The 17,482-nt window shown below is 40.7% G+C and overlaps 1 protein-coding gene across 2 annotated transcripts in view; it reads right to left on the bottom strand.

Moving 5' to 3' along the window:
* CHST11 (carbohydrate sulfotransferase 11) overlaps nt 1–17,482 on the bottom strand; it is a 148,659-nt gene that overhangs the window by 75,580 nt on the left and 55,597 nt on the right. For both annotated transcript variants that reach the window (XM_015864524.3, XM_015864533.3), the window contains exon 2: nt 10,740–10,825. In XM_015864524.3, the coding sequence (XP_015720010.2) occupies nt 10,740–10,825 (86 nt within the window). The remainder of the gene's footprint in view (nt 1–10,739; nt 10,826–17,482) is intronic.

The raw sequence follows: 17,482 nt of genomic DNA, 5'->3' as shown, positions 1-17,482 counted from the left end.
GCCTCTTCGTACAAATCAAGAACCCAGAGTGTGCATTACTTGAAATCATTTCTATGCATAGCTTCCAGAGACAGTAGCAAGTTTGGCGAAGAAGGAAGGGAGTTTATTTAGGTTATTTGCTGATGCAGATAATGACTGAACACATAGATTTTTATTATTTTTTTTTTGTCATGCTGGTGCTCATACAACGCTGATTTGTTAGCAGCAAGACAGATCTTGAACCTGCATGAGACAGTCTTAAATGGCAGATGGCAGTGCTTTGCCAGTGACTGAAGAGAGAGGTTCAGTGTCTAACAGATGATACCCCCGTCTTACTTCTTCATCCCTGATTTAATTACACTGATAATGTTATGAGAAGCAGAAATCAATTATTCATTGAACCTGCCTAAGAAAATCATTCTTTTATGCCATGTATTTTGTTTCAAGATCATTTACACTTTGATAAAAAGGCAGTTTTCTTCCTTCAGCTTCAATATTTTATATGCTAACTCACTTAACAGCCCAAGTGAAAACTGAAGAGTCTGTCCTGGGCATGGCAGGAAGGTGATGCTCTAAAACTCTCCCAGACTGCCTGCTGCATCCCCATTGCTGTGCAAATCAGCAATCACGAGTAGGATGCACAGAAAGAGATCTGTTACATCCCTCTGGAAAACAAAGCCCTTTGATGCACTCACATCTCAGACTCCCATGGCTTTTTAAGAGGTTGTTGGAGGTGAAGTCACAGATCTTTCACTGCTTGTTTTCAAGCCCTCTCCATTTTTAATAAGCAGAATACTTGGCTTGCCACGATTTCCTTGACACAACAGATTTTCTCCACCATTCCCATTAAAAGTAATACTGCTTTTTACAAACTCAAAAGAAGACAATGAGCTCACATTACCAGCTGACAGACAACATTCTTTTCTTCTGCTTGGCTTGTTTTTGCACTGGTTGGCTGAAAATAATAAAATGAATGACAGTATAATTTTCAGAGGAACAAGTATCTCATCTCTCTCTGCTCTGCCATCAACTGCCCATTTTCATTCTTTGACTAACTATGCTTTCTGATAAAGCCATGACCACAGACCCACACAACACCTCATGCAAAAAATATTCCAGTCTTTATCAGATAAAGGCCAGGTTGGATGGGATCCTGGGCAGACTGAGATGGTGGGTGGCAGCCCTACCCATGGCAGGGGGTTGGAACTGGATGGGCTTTAAGGTCCCTTCCAACATAAATAATTCTAGGATTCAATGATCCGATTAAAAAAATTATGAAAGGGAAAGGGAGAATGAGCAGAGTGGAGGACAGTGGAGGCACTGGAACAGGTTACCCAGAGATGTGATGGATGCCCTGTCCCTGGAGACTTTCAAGGTGAGGCTGGATCAGGCCCTGGGCAGCCTGGTCGAGCTGTGGTATTCCTGCTCACTGCAGGGGAGTTGGACTAGATGGCCTTCAAAGGTTCATTCCAACTCTTAAGGATTCTATGATACTAGACAGAAGAGACTCCAGGGTTGGATGAAATAGGGAGCACAAGGAAAGGCAAGAAGAGATGGTGGCCTTGGCAAGGAGACAACCATGCCTCCTGCACACAGCTGCCACAGTTTACTAATCCATGTTTACATGACAGAAAGCAGCCAGAAGCAGCTTCACAGGGAGAAGCAGATCCTACCCCACCCTATGATCAGGCACTTGACTCTTTGGGGTCAATATCAGAGCACTCCTTATGTGGTGTGAGCGAGTCCATGGCTGCTGGGGATGGGGACACAGGGCAGCTAGGCCTCACATGAGCACAGTCATTTCTGTGGCCTAAAATTTATCCTCAAACACATGAACTCAGACCTTGCCAGAAGCCAAGCGCTGCTTAGGGAAGAAACTGTGTGGAAGCAGAGGGGAGAGTGCCCACAGTGATCCATGTGGCAGGGAGAACGGAGTCTGGACCCCTCACATAACTCGGGGCCAACAGTAAGCCAGGTGAAGAGCACACAGACAGGGTGACAGAAGCCTACAGATATCCACTTAGGGACAGCACATTCTTGACGTGGGAGGATTTGTATCCAGGTTGTAAATATGTAGCATTTAAATGTAAGAAAGTCCATACACATGCTTTTGTAGGTCCAAAGCTATGGGGGAAAAAAAAAAAAAAAAAAAAGGAAAAAAAAAAAAAAAAAAAAAAAAAGGAAAAAGCCCGTGCTGTGCCTACATAAACTGCTCAAAGCAGTAATTCTTGGCTATTATTTTATAGAGTGATGTCATTGGCATAACAATCTCTTAAAGGAAGAAAGAAGTAATTGTGGAAGTACCTTGTACTGCACCTCACCTTCACCACGGGAACCTTCATTCAGTTTGCATTAAATAAGACATTATGCTTTGGAGAAGTTTCAGCAATTTCAGCTTCTCCTTACCAGTTCAATGAAACATTTCTCTTTCAGCTGAGCTTGTTATGAATATTTAATGTATCAGAATGAACTGAAAGCTACCACTGTGCATCTGCTCTCCAGCTTTCCATCTACTGACATCAAGGCTTAGCTTCCAAAATATGACATTAACTCCATTGCTATGTAAATACAACTCCTTCAACCAACATTTCATGAGTCAAATGTATGCACAGCGAAAGCCAAACATGGCTTGAATAGATGAAACTGTCCTCTCACAGCCAGAGATGTCTTTGTTCGTTCAGCTCCCAGGGTCAATTCCCCATGCCAGCTTGTACATTCGTCTTCTGTCCTCTAATTGAATTAATATCCGCTTCCTCTTACTAATCCCCAGACGCTTGTCCAAAAATGATCTAAAAGACACAGCCCACGTTTACAGGAGGAGGGGAAGGATTTATTATTAGGTCATCAGTTTGATACTACAGAGGCTTGCTAACTTACTGCACAGGCAGGCAATCTCCATGCAACTCAACTGCAGGAATACTGTGATTTTTTTTAATGCATGTTTTGCTTTTACCTTTGTGGTCGAACCACACTAAGAATACTGTTCGGACTGATTTAAGACTGAAATGACAGAGACACCCCTTCCTGGGTTTTCCAGGCACTAGAAAGATAGATAAACTTCAGCGTACAGTAAGCTTGCCAACTTTCTTTAGCCACACCAGGATATACAACTATTACAAGTTGTTTTTCTAGATGAGAAAACAACACATGCTTTACAAACACTGTTTTTGCTATATTCATATGCAGTAAAGCATAAAACTCCACTTTTTTCACTTTTACATCTCTCCCACATCATTAAGAAGCAAAGTCTGAAAGTTACTGACTGAAACCAGTCAGAGCATGGCTGGCCCAGGTGATGACTAGTCAAATCATCATTCAGGCAGCACACAGGGTAAGCTTACCTCACCAGAACTTCAGGCAAGTGGAGCAGGCACCATACAGACTTCAGCAAAGGCTCATTAGATAATCCAGGCTGGATTTAACTAGCTACACCTCTGTGCTAAAACTCTACAGCTTGCCTCCCAGCAGTACCAGGAATTTCCTTTCATGCCAGTGTCATAATGCATGGTGGCTTGTGGCCACATCTCTCCAGAGACAGTATTTTAACCTTGCATTGCCTGCAGTACCTAAAGAAGAGCAATTCTGAATCTGTGCACATAACCAGACAAGCAGATTACTGCACTTTGACTGAAAAAAAACTTGGGCAAGGTGCAGCTGGTCACATTACTGAGGTGGATTTACATTTCATACTGTACAGAGCTAAAGAGCATGAACGTTACACATCAGTTCATGGGACCTGAAAAGCTGCATCCGATACAGTTAAGTCTGTAAAAATGGGACTTGGGGAATCTGATCTCTGAAAAATAACTGCCATTTTTATCCCCTGCTCTTCCTTATCTTTAAATCTATATAGCTAATAAGAAATACAAGCACTGTGGACAGTTTTAAAACATCTGTCTTTTCTCATTGTCATAATTATGCCTACTGGGATTCTTTACAGTTCTTTGGGGAGTGAGTGGCTACAGCTGGGCTCCTGGGATTTGCAGAGATTACCTTGCCCTGTGTATGGTTCTGCTGCATGGAGTTAAGAAACCTCTTTGACAACAAAGACTGCGGGGAAAATAGGCAAATGTTTAAACCAACAGTTGCTACTCCACACTGAGTAGAGAAGACTGTCCTGAGAATATCTGCACCAGAAATAAATGAGAGAGGCTACACTGTGAATAACCACAAGGTCCAGACTGAGGTTATTAGAGCAGAGCCACATCTCTCTGCATTCTGAAGTATAATAATACCAGTCTGGTCAAGCTCGTATAAAATCTCAACCTAGGGAAGAAAGAGAGGAACCTAATGTAGAGAAATAGGCAGGTGAGTCGTATGAACATTGCTTGGTTCTGAGAAGCAACACACAGATAAAACTCATTCAAGTCAGCAGTCACAGAAATCCTCATAGACACTGATCAGACCACACAGCCCGGCTCTCCCCTCCATACAGCTGGTGCTGGTCTGGCAGGGAGTGCACATAACACACACAGATGTTCACCTGTGAAAATCATGTTACCCTCTTTCCCCTCCAACGCATAGAATTCTCTTGGTTTTGGCCACGTCTCCTCTATTACTCCTTATTCCCATAATTGTATTCCTCTAGAAAGCCTTTACATTCAAATGCATGAACTCTCAAAATAATAAGACGACTCAGGGACTGAAGCGATTGAAAGAGAGATCTCTGCTGCTTCTTTTTCTAACAGAGAAATCGGAGCTTCTTTTAGTGACAATAGTATTGTTTCATTTCATGCAGCCTTCTATTAAACACAGGTGCCTAAAAATCCATCCCAATGCACTGAAATAACTTGAATGAACTAGTCCTGAGGATAATTCTGGCCCTAACTGCCATTAGTTACTGTACAAACTTGCCTGATTAATTCTTCTTGCCTTACAAAGGCATCCAATATGTTACAAGGAACGATATATGAAGCACAGCGTACCTGAAACCTTCCCCCCCTCCCTACATCATTTCCCCAGCATCTAAAACAGGCTCTTATCATTTGTAATCAGTAATTAATAACAAAGCATTTTCACTAGTGCAGTTTTTCTGCTAAGGTTAATGTAATATTTCATCCCAGGCCAGCTGCTGTTTTACGACTTACAACCACGACAGTAAGTAATGCTTTTGCATACAAAGTCATCCACAGAGTAAATCAATTACTTTCTCTTTCAACAGCAGGCATTTGCTGCAGCAGGGGAGAATAATTAGTAAACAACAATATTGTATCTAACAGCATTATATTCCCAAAGTTTGTCACTATACATTGAATTTTCTTCCCTATGTATCCATTCTGCATTCTTTTCCATTACAATGTTTTTAATCTATGATCAATCACATACTGCAATTAAGAGCTACACTTACCGTGCTACTATTATGCACATGAATGTGCCTGCATAGATCAGTATCTATCACACAGCGTATATTGTCAGTACTGGTACAACTTCTGGGTCACCTCTTGTCCACAGAAGGACAAACATGCACTTATGACTATTCACCCCAAATGCAAGGCATCAATAAATTCTAATGCATTGTTCTTTACATAGGCTGCACTATTTCTTGTACTCCAAAGTTCACATCAGGCTGCCCAAGGAAATGGTAGAGTCACTTTCCCTGGAGATGCTCAAGAACCATGTGGACATGCCACAGTGGCGACGGGCTGATGGTTGGACTGGAAAATCTTTGTGGTCTTTTCCAATCTTAATGACTCTATCAAAGTATCTGCATCACTATCCTTGTGAGAAAATAAAGCAGCCAGAACACACACAAGTGAAAAAGGGAGAAAAGTTAGAGTACAGCACTGATGTAATCTTCCTTTCTTACTGAAACTCCTCTTGATTGCAATAACTGTTTGGCAACTCAGACTCTTCTTGCATGCCTGCTGACACTGACAAAGACACATGCTTGGCTCACGAAGCCTGTGAGCCAGAGGTTGTTGTGTGCTGGCTGAGCATCGTGAGTCATTTATCCTACTGGTAACCTGCCATGATCACCTGCTGTCAGTGACAAACCAGACTTTTCATCTTACTCAGTGACCTGCCCTTTGTTTCTTTTATTTCTGAGAATAAAAAGCTGCTGAACACAGAAATAAGCTGCAGAGCTCCCAGTACCTCAAGATCATCAAGGGCAGAAATACCAGTTTTAAGCATCTGAGCCTCTGATTCCAAGTGCTGTGGACAACACATACACAATGCTCAAACCACAGAGCTCCCCACAAACCTCTGTCCATTAATAGTTGCAGTTGACCAGAGTCATTCTAATGAACGGAAATCAACCTGAAGATAGGAAATACCAACCCAGATAAAAGCTAAGGGATGTGGGCTGAACTGGGTTGATGTTTGCATATGCTATCCAAACAGCTTGAGCCACAAATAACCATGCAGCATCTCTAAAAAAGGAGCACTTGCGGCCTGAAGATGTATAAACACTGTCTGCAAGGCAGTAGCTCACTTTCTTTTCACTTGGCAGGAAGGAAGGGAAGAAAAAAAAAAAAGTGGACATCATAAAAGAAATGGGTCCTTTTGAAATGACTGCTCTGAAACAGTCCAATACAATTTCATAACACAAAGGCAACGTGAGGTCTGCAGCTCTGACTCACCAGGTTTAGCAACTCATGAGGCAACCTGGCTCCCGTTACACCAAAAAGCAGCCACCTAGAAGTGCAGTTCCTCAACAAAAAGAAATGTGTTTGAAAAGGAAAGTAACAAATGACAAACAGTCTGACCTTTGTTTAAACTGTCATGCTGACTCATTAGTTAGTTAGGCAATGTGTCAAACTAGAAATAGAAACAAAGTCATCCTTGGGATGTGGATCCTAATGGATAAAGGACTGTACCTCTGCCATGCTGCTTACACCGGTGGAGCTAGTTAGATCAGACAAAGATTTCCTGGGAATTAGGTGCTAACCTTGACAAGCAGAAGACAAATTCTGACTAAAAGGTGAAGTTACTTCCCTTTCCTTCAATATCAGGAATCTATTCTGGCTTGCAATTTGCTGCAGTTCAGAAGCATTTTCATTGCTTCAAACAAATCCACATCAACCACTCATAGTGCACAACCCTCAAGTATGACATTATCCAACTCTGAACTTCTGGTAACTCCAGCTCAACAACCCGATACACAATTATCTGTTATTTTTGGAGCAATGGGGCTGTACTCAGTCGTGCAAATTACAAGACGCAATTCCATATGTTGTCTTCCAAGAATAAATTTGAAAAATATTTGTTTATCCATGTTCTTAATTTCCTGGAGTTTGATACACAAAAAATCCCAACAACAATATTCAATATGCAATGCAAACCTGTAACTGAACACAGATGAAGAGCCTTGACACATCTAGATTTTCCCTTTCGCAACTATACCACATTACAACTATCTGGCAGAAGGGAAATAGTTCTGGTTAATACAGATCCAAGTTGGCTTTTTAACAAGCCCATTAAAGAAATGGTTCATTTCATTCAGCCCTCCAAATTTGCCACTGGTACCTCTGCTCCTTATTAGTAATTTCTAACTGAAAATGAAAGAAAAAATAGGGTCTCAGAAACATGCTGCATGCTGTCTGCGTGTACTCAGGGACCACACTTTCACTTAGTCAGTGTAAATCCAGTTGATTTATATTGACTTTTCTTTCCCTCATGGTATATTAGTGCTCACAAAAAAATCTTGCAGTAAAAGCCTTAGAAAAGAAGCCTTTTGTCCACAGACAAATGCACTCCTCACTTTGTGCCCTATTAAGAAGGAAAAGGAGCAAAAGCATTATTCCTACTTTTACAATACCCAGAAGGCCATGTACTCAACTATGACAGAAATAACACACGGGCTTTGTCATAGACACTTAATTCTAAACTAACTCAGTCCTACCTCCACCCCATTTATTCTCTCCTTCTCTATGAAGCATCTGAACAATTATGATCAGTCCATTGAAAAATCTAACTGCAGTTCTCACAAATTCAGCTCCTGTACACCACTGGTTCAGTCACCCTTAGATCACTGCTACATTTGAATATATTCAAGTCAAAATTTCCTATTCTTTTCTTTTTCCTTCTCACAATCATTCACCAAGCCAAAAAGAATCTCAAAAGACAAGCTGGCATTTGCAAACAACCCAAACAACTCCATAGATGGAAACAAAACAGTGCAGGATCAGAGAGGCTGTGATATGTCAACACAGTAAATACCCACGGTCAAATCCTCAGCTGGTGTAAATCAACCTGTCTCCATCTGCCTTTATGAAGGCAGCACAACCTTAGGCCAAACACACAGTAAAATGCCTTATTCATATTAAAATACGGTATTTTAAATCTGAGAGATTTCTGACCCCATCTAGTACTCCATTTTCAACTGACTATGTTGTAATATTCCCCTTGATATGGAGCAGCCAGGAAGACTCTGCAAGCTAGGATATACGGGCCCTAATATAATCTCAGAGTAGGTAGCCACATGAAGTCCCCTTCTCTACCTACCTCTCCTGGAGATGCTGGAGGCAGCCCAGGAGCAACAGCATAGGAGTTAGATATGGTTGTGTACTGCTGCCTACCTGAGGAAGCCTAAAGCATGTGGAAAGTACTGCATAGTAGAGGATGATGAGCCATAGCTGGGTACTCCTATTACCAGATAAACATGCATGTGGACATAGTAAATATTTAAAGTTTCCTTAAAGTCATCCTTAAAGATTTGCCACTTCATCTAGCTTGTAGCAATCCAAAGCCATATCTGTAGGGCTTCTTGTACTGTGTTCTCAGTTCCAGGAATCCAACAGGTTTTGAACACCAAGAGTTAAAGATCTACTGGATGTTTCAATTAAATGTATCAGCAAGAGAGAGATCTTGATTACAAATTCTTCTGCATAAGTATTTTATTGACTTCTGAGCTGACTTCACAAATGGCCAGTCATGAACTGCAGAAACCGATTAGGGGCCCATTATGACCCGATTAGTCATTTCCAGACTGATGTCTTATGTTGGCCTCTATTTGCTGCCTCCTCTTGTTCCTGCATGCACTTGCTTGCCTGATATATTACTCAGTGTCTGCAGCATGCAAGGCCCCATCTAAAAAGTGAGTAAATACCTACTAAAAACAAAGAAAGAAACAAAACATAAAAGCTTGATGAGAAGGAGTGTCACTGAGCAGATGGAAGCACTTCAGAGTGAAAAATGTCATCTGCTTAGTTCAACACAGGCTGCAAGAAATGCTGTGCTTACTCAAACACTGACTTTTCTGCCTACCTCCTAAGAGAGCCCAGAAAGGCAGGCAAACACTTTACTTGGTCAGGGCATGCAGAAGGGAAGGAGAGGTGAAAATGAAGCTGCCAGCTGCATCCTCTGCTTCAGGAAACAGCTGACTTAGCTTGCCAGAGGCACTGGGATTGTAGCCTTTCGATGGATGGAGATGTTTCTCTCTTATGGGATTGACTTTAACAGTGTTAAAGGGTAAGGAGGTCTTAACTGACACGCTGCATACCCCAAAGAGAACAATTAAATGTACAGCTTCTTCCCTTACCCATCCTTCTTGAGTATCTGCAAAGAGTGTTTAAATATTTAAATTTAGGCAGCAAATTCTAATATTTCTCCTTTGTAGCACCCAATCGTTACTAGTCAGGCCTTTTAACACTTCCCATTTACGCAACACTAACTCCCACAGCAGTCAATAAAGGCCAGTATATTAGTATGATAAGCTCATGCTCCCAGCCATGCACAAAATTCCAACTGAATTAGAAAGTCATCCTATGTTCATGAAAACCATACTATGGAGTTAATGAAGCTTAACTACTTTCTGTATCAGATAGTGCATATCTTTGGGTTGTTGTCAATTCTTCATATAAATATTTTAAATCACTTAGATTTCATTTTGCACACTGCATAGCGAGACTCTTCATAATCAAACAGTATTTAAAAGCATTTACTGGCTTGTTAAATCTAACAAGTTAGATTTATTGAGATAGTCACTTCCCTTAACAGCCAATTTAGTGGAACTCAATGTATTCACTGATGTATAAATATATAATAGGCGGTTGTTAAACCTTAATAAATATGTTTAATAGTCAGCTGGCATTTTCTCTCAATGGCAGCACTTCCCCTCAGTTGCCAACAGGAAATGTTGCTCCTGAATGTGCCAATTCAAGCCGAATATAGGAAATAAATTGATCCAGGAGAACAAATAAGAATACAAATTCCAGATAACTTTCCTGTACTTCACATCACAGGGAAATTGTTGTAGATTCACATCAAGACCATCAGGTGTCAAATAATGCACAGTGTAAGGAAGACCATTAGCTACTGTGCTTTGTCTTGATCTTGTAGAAGAAATGAACCAAGACAGGATGGGCAACTGGCTACTTAAAAACCATAGAAATGATTTTCATATATTACTATTGCAATTTTCCGCCTTCCTCCACTTGCTGATTCAATGTCCAGCACGTCACTTACTCTCACCCCAACCTGGCACTGTGTGTTGACTGGCAGATTAAATCAGGATGCTTCAGCATCTTGCTAGGAGATAAAAAATACTCTCAGGCTTTTAGGTACCTAGGAAAAATACTTTGAGGGCTCTGCATCATTAGGCAACTAAAAACCATCAGAAATTTGGCCCTTAGCTCAAACTGCAGAACTTTATATCTCAACTCTGCAGGTCCCAGGGTCATTTCTCCTAGCAGACAGCAGTTACTGCATATAAATGATTAAAAGAAACAAACAAACAAGCTAAAAAACCCACAGACCTAAACACCTTTAATTTAAGTACACCAGGCAGGGAAGTTTGATCACAGCCACAAGACGCTCACCTGGGTGGGATTATACAGTTCCTGGAGTGGGCTTCTGGATCCTTTCCGGCAGCAAATGTCCATCCCAAATGGATTTCTACGCATTACTGCAAGGGGAAATTGAAATTAATACAGGTTAGCAACACTGATTAGCAGTAATCAATTGCAATACCTACAGCAAGAACAGATTTTCTGATAAATTGGGGATTTCTACAGACAGCATTGTGTACTAATTTTTAATCTGTAAGAATTATCCAAGAGTTAAATCTTTGATCAACTGTGGAAGGTATTAAAACAAAGCTTTCTAATTCTCAATCTTATAAAAGCTGTTACCCCAAAGCTTCCATCTGGAGTGCCCCAGAGTTCAGGCACAAGTACTAAAGCCAAAGTGACCCCATTTTGAGTAGCAGTAGGTACCTGCTTCCCTGATCACTGTGGACCAGTTGGGTAAATTCCTACAACTGGTATCTCCAAGATGCAATATTTGAGCCTCTTTGATCCTAAATATGGAGGCCCACAGGATCTTGATATTAAAACACTTTAAAGTTTCTGGCCTATTGCTTCAGCTTGTCCTGGAACATATGCTCAGCAGTATGAAATACACACACAGCCAATCACTGCTGCACTTTCTCACTCCAAAGTGTATTTAGCTCTATGTATTGCAACTGAATATTTAATTGGTCCAAAAATCAACACAGACTGCTATTCTAGCTCCTCGCGAGCAAATTTTCAAACTGAAGGCTTCATAAGAAGGCTGATCCGGGACCATTTTGGATAGTAAGTCTTTCCACTAGAGATCCTGATCTGAATCCCAACAGGCACACAGATCATCAGTTTCAGGTTAGACCCTCCGTAGGCAGACAAGTTTAAATAAGAAGCTATTTTGCTTCAAGCACCCTCCATGTCTTCCAGTACTTAAGCGGGGCTTATAAACAGAAGGGAAATCAAATTCCCATACAGGTGGATAGTGATAGGACAGAGGGGAAGGCTTTAAATTTAAAGAAGAAACTGAGGTTAGATGTCACGGAAATATTCCACTGAGAGGGCAGCAAGGCACTGGCAAAGGCTGCCCAGAGCACCTTGGGTGCTCCATACCTGGAGAGGCTCGAGAGCAGGTTGGATGGGGCCCTGGGCAGCCTGGTATCACTTGCCAGATTTTGTAATAGGAAACTGCTGAAGTGTCCTGCAGTAATGGCTCTGAATTGCAGTGCTGACAGAAATACTATCACAGGTGTCAGGCCAAGAGTTAGGGAACACTGTCAAGCCATGCTTTAAAACAGAGTGCTTGTACACAATCATAATCAGTATGTCAAGTAGTACGAACACGTGTAAGAGTTTCCACGCAGACAGAATACTGTATGCAGCTCCAGTCTGGAGACATAACAGCCTCCTTCACTCAGACGTATCTATTTTTAAATTGAAGGTAATCACCTCATAATGTACCATGTCTCTTTTTCCCTGAGCAAACAACCATTCGGTGTGTCTTCTAATAGGACTCAGACATGCACGCTTAGTAAGCGAAGAAGCTAAATGTTTTCTTAACAGTTAGAACAGCAGTAAGAGATTACAATATTTATTTGTATTTAAATACCTGATAAGCTTCTGAGCCTTTCTAGACATGCAGCCAAATGTTGCAACTGTTCTGCTGCAGTGGCAATGTGCCTAGTTAAAATTTAACTCTAAAAATGTTTAAAAGCCACTAGAACTTTACAAAATAACTACATAAGCAATGTCAGCTTCTGGGGTCTGGAAGTGACTTAAGGAAGAAAATCCTACAGCCAGGATGTGAGACACCTTCAGTGGCTGTTCACCGTACTTTGATTACAGGGCTCTGGAACACTGATTCTTTGTTCCAAAATGAAGAACTCCAGAGCACTGTTTCCTAATTTCCCTCATACTTCACTTTTTTCATTAAATGCAATCAACAGTAATGTGCATAAATGCATCCCTTCCTGCTTCACTCCACCAGCAGGTATCAACACAGCAACACGTTACATGCAGCAGGAGCAGCCAAAATCACGTTATTTGCACAACATGTAAGATTTGACTCCCAAATATAAACAAGAAAGTAACTGTCTTCCCAGAAAAGCTAAACACTCACATAGAACTTAAGTCATAGAGACCACTGAATCATTGTTATGAATCCCAGTATTACTTAACGGGTGTATTTTTCCATTAAAGCTTTTAGAACATGACTGTGGTGTTAGCACGCCAACCCAGCAGCTCAACACAGAGCTCACTTCCCTACACATCAGCATCTGTGACAGCACATGCTGGTGCAGCTGTAAGCAGCAACTCTGTGTGCACCTGGATAATGCTTACGCCTGGAATGTAACCTCAGCATTGACATAAACGTGAACGTTCCCCTTCCTGAGCAGAAATTCCACTCATAACTAAGGTGAATAGCTACCACAAAGGATTGTACGAAGATCTCAGAATGCTTTCTAGCACATATGTGGACAAACTCACCTCTTGGGGTCCCTGCAAATTGTTCTCTGCTGTCTCAGCTCCCCTGAGGCAGCATTTTATTGTATCCATGACATGATCTCTTTGATTTATAGCAGTCTGCAGTAAGAAAATCATAGTGTGGGTGCAAGCTGCAGTTATACTAATTTCAACAACGCTGTCACTCAGACTCCTTCACACTATTGTGACAGTGAAAATTAGAAATCAAGCCCTTTATCTTCACCAAATCTTCTTATTAAGATAGTAAATATTGAAATTTACATTTTATGGCTTGGGCTGATCTCCATCCATAATTACAGTTAATTATAAACAGGAAGCAGTGCATATGCATGGCTCCAAGGACTGATTAAAAGATCCCGTTGATGCACACCAAGTGGGAGAAGCAGCTGACAACAGTAGATAACGCCTTGAATGATTAAAGGAGTGCTGTTAATACTGCAACTGCAGCAGAATCAGCAATGCCCAGAATTCAGCCAGGACTGGGAGCAACTGAACGAACTGTTAGCTTATCACTTTAATACAAGGGCTGTAAAGAGACAAACTTTCTTCTCTCTTCAGGAATAACTTATTCACAATGAAATTTTGCACAGACTTTAGTAAATAAGACCAATCAGAACTAAGAATGGCACCTTCTCGCAAGTGTCAGAAGAGCAAGTGACACCATTTCTCATAAGCCTGTTGAATCAAGTAGCAAAGGCCACTGCAAAATGAGCCACCCAAAGTAATTGCCACTTCTTTCATCTCTCTGAGAGAAATAAGCGGCATTTGAAATGCTGAGTATACAGTATCAGCTATCTACACCATTCCCATTGTAAACTTAGCAAATGTCAGACACTCCCATTTCCTAGATTTCTGTAGAATAAAAGATTCCTACTTGCTTTCTAGCAACCACTTTGCTATCTGGTAATGTTTAATTTACATTACTTGTAGAACCCTAATTAGTCCCGGCTTGCAAGACAACAAAAAACAAATGCAAAAACACCACCTCCATTCAATGCCTCTTAAATATATTGTCTCATATTATAAACATTTGAGAAAAATTCTGAGGTTGTATTAATATTTAATTTTTCATTACACTGGTCTAAAGTACAAAGACAAAATTCCCTAATACAGCATTGCTGAAAGCTGCTATACATAATTCATTGCATTTATTTGGGAAAGAAGACATCTTGTGAAGGAAAAGAAAGCATAATATGGCATTGGAAGCAGTATGCTGAGACACCTACTGAAGATGTGATCTCATTCTTGTTTTAAAGAAAGAAGCTATTGACAATTCAAATACATTTTCAATCCAGGGTTAATTTTTTCCACAGAACCACATTCAATTGACATCAGTGAGCAGGTAAAAGAGATAGCACCTTATCCTAAAGCCATAAACAGCCACGAAGGGCTAAACGTTCATTAAACATTCTCTACCCAACAAAGACAGAAAAATCAGTGCAATTTGGCCCAACAAGATAGTAGCATCAAAATACTTTCGGTATCTCCAGACATGTTTAACTATGTCACTATCCTCAAGCTTCCCCAGTTCTTAAAGCAAAGTAAGAATGATTTAATTATACTCGATTCTCTTGGGTTGAAGATTTGGATGTGGTTTGTCTTCCAAATGCCAGCACAGACATTTGCAATGACCCCAAGGCAGTGGAGAAAAATACTTCCAAAAGCACCAGCTATGCAAAAACAAACCAAGCACAGCTCAACACATATTTTGCACATGTAAAGCTCTTCAAGCATGAAGATACTAAGTTGAAATAAGGGACCTGAGGAAGCATTCTTCTTCCAGAGTCTGTCAGAGGCTTTTGGACTGAATATGTGGCAATCTGCAAAGCCCTGTACACATAACTCTTGGATTCTTAGCTAAAATCATGCTGAACAAGCTTGTCATTAACAGGATCATTCTGCTTCAGGAAAACAAGCCTTCTGTAATAATTTACAACAATCTGCTCTGCAAGACTTCACTTAAGCAAAGTCCAATTTGCAGACAAAAATCAGAAACTCTGCACAAAAATAAAGACCGGCCTTATTTCAGACTTCATAGAAATTCCTGTGATTGCTTTAACAGACTGATCAGGCTGAAGACACTGAACATATTATTAGGGCTATTTTTTAATCAGCCGCCAGAAGCACAAGGAGGGAATACAAATGCTGGCACACAGCACCAGCTCCAGAGCCTCGGCAGCAATATTTCAGATAGCTACCTGACATTCATTTATGAACATTAGTCCTTCACAAAGACCAACTGATGGACAGTAACATTTTGGCATGTTCAGGTCCTTGCACTGAATTGCACTCAGCAGAAGATTTTAGACTGCGTTACTGGTCCTTGATATGGATACTACAGGTAAAAGGATTTATGACAAAACTCTTGACGGAACTCTTGTTTTATAAGGCAAAACTGCAGCTTTTTTGTTGGATGCTGAGATATCTATTTTTAGAAAGTGAAAGTCAGACAAGGTATTGTACGTGAGCATGCCAAAGTCTTCAATGCAGGGAATGAAGCAATATTTTTTCCCTCTGCATTACTGCAGAACTAGATTTTTGCCTCACACCTTATAGAAACTGAAAACACAGGGTATTGTTCAGCGTAAAAAACAAGTGCAAGAGTGTGACTGGAGCACCTCACCACATTAACACCATCGCGCCTCCCAGACAAACCAGTGACCTCACTAAGCACAATGCTATGTGGACATGGCAAGGATTAAAAAAATTCCCAAAACTCTCAAAGTTTTAGTGCCCCGCCCAAGGAAGGGGGATGACGTTTTAGTTTAGCAGTACTGGTTTGCTGCCTCCACACATTCACTCTACTCTGTCTGGTGTTCCTACACTCACTCACCTACAAGAGTAAGACTGTGGATGGACACAACGACAGTGAAGGTTGAAAAATGAGGTCAACTCCTTAGTGGAACAATTTTGGCTGACACAGGCAGCAATGGCACTTGTTAAGGGACCATGAGCCAGTAAAGTAACATTCCTCAGTTCACAGATTAGAACAAGAGATGCAGAAAGGTTAAAAACATGTCCAAAGCAAATTAGTTGTTTTAGGTCACATTCATTTTAGGAAGTGAAGTGTCTGTTCTAAGGTACTCATTTAAGCTCCCACCACTAACAGGGAGCTGCAGCTATGGATTCATCTGTACACCCATGGAGGTGGTCTCCCTCTTCATTCCACTGACCAGCAAGTCTACACGGGTTGAAATTGCATGAAACAAATCCTGGCAGAGCAAGGATATGAGTCTTGACATTTGTTTCTGAGTTCTAATCACTAATTACAAAAGTCATAAATGCCCCCCAAAGAATAAAGAGATTTAACTACTTCTTGCCTTCAACAGATTTTCAGAAATAGCTTCGTATTTTATCCTGTTTGTTCTCAGATTGGCTTAGGGATGGCTTTAATTGAACACAGTGGGGAAATTAATATCCTTGGTGAAATTACACAGAGACTTAGATCTTGGGGCCACCCTATGGACATTGCATGTGGCATAAATTAACATAACATTTTTCCTGCTAATGAACAATAGTAACTTTTTTCCAGTTATTTTGTTGTTGTTGTTGTTTTTATAATGTTAATGCATGTGGAATTTCTTTAGAAGTCTCATGAAATTATTCACAAACCTAAATCAAGAGACTTTCCCATAGACTTCACTTCCCACACTAGGAGAGCTCTGTTTTGTTTATCTCTGCCCCACACAGGCAAACATTGCTTTTAATGCAGCAGGGAGATTTTGCAGGCGCTAACTATATTAGACTTGGTCAGAACTTTTCTGATACAGCTTTATTTTCACTGGAATGAGACGCAGATTCACTGGCACTGAAATATTTCATGGGTCGATTCTGGATGGGCCACCAACCACGTCAACTATAAGTTAACCAGGCTTTTTGCAAAATGAGGCTGTGATAATCTGGACATTTTCCAACCTTTCCAGTGAAGCTTACAGGTTCCCAGAGGTGTCTCCCACCAATTATTAGATGCTCATTATAACAACACAGGCATATCTACCTTCAGGTTCTTTTTTTAGTGAAGAACTGAATAGTCTGCTCAGCTCTTACCAGCCAAGTTTTCAAGCCTGTAGATAGTAGATCTCCCATCACTCTAATTTCAAATGAAAACTACATAAATGTAAGTCCAGGGGAAGGAAAGAGACAAACCTACATTTACATCATCTTAAAGAACAAGAAGCTAGAACTCTATTTTCTGCAACTCCCACTATTTCCATAATGCTGTCAGTCCCAGTCTATTCAAAGAATATGCTGTATGAGCTTACTAATTAAAAAAGCGAATGAGAGAAAAACCTTTAAAG

This window comes from Coturnix japonica, chromosome 1 (genome assembly GCF_054131305.1).
Source record: "Coturnix japonica strain WE chromosome 1, WE-NBRP24, whole genome shotgun sequence".
NCBI lineage: Eukaryota > Metazoa > Chordata > Aves > Galliformes > Phasianidae > Coturnix > Coturnix japonica.
Note: the sequence above shows the minus strand (reverse complement) of the source record. Positions and strands in the feature narration are given on the sequence as shown.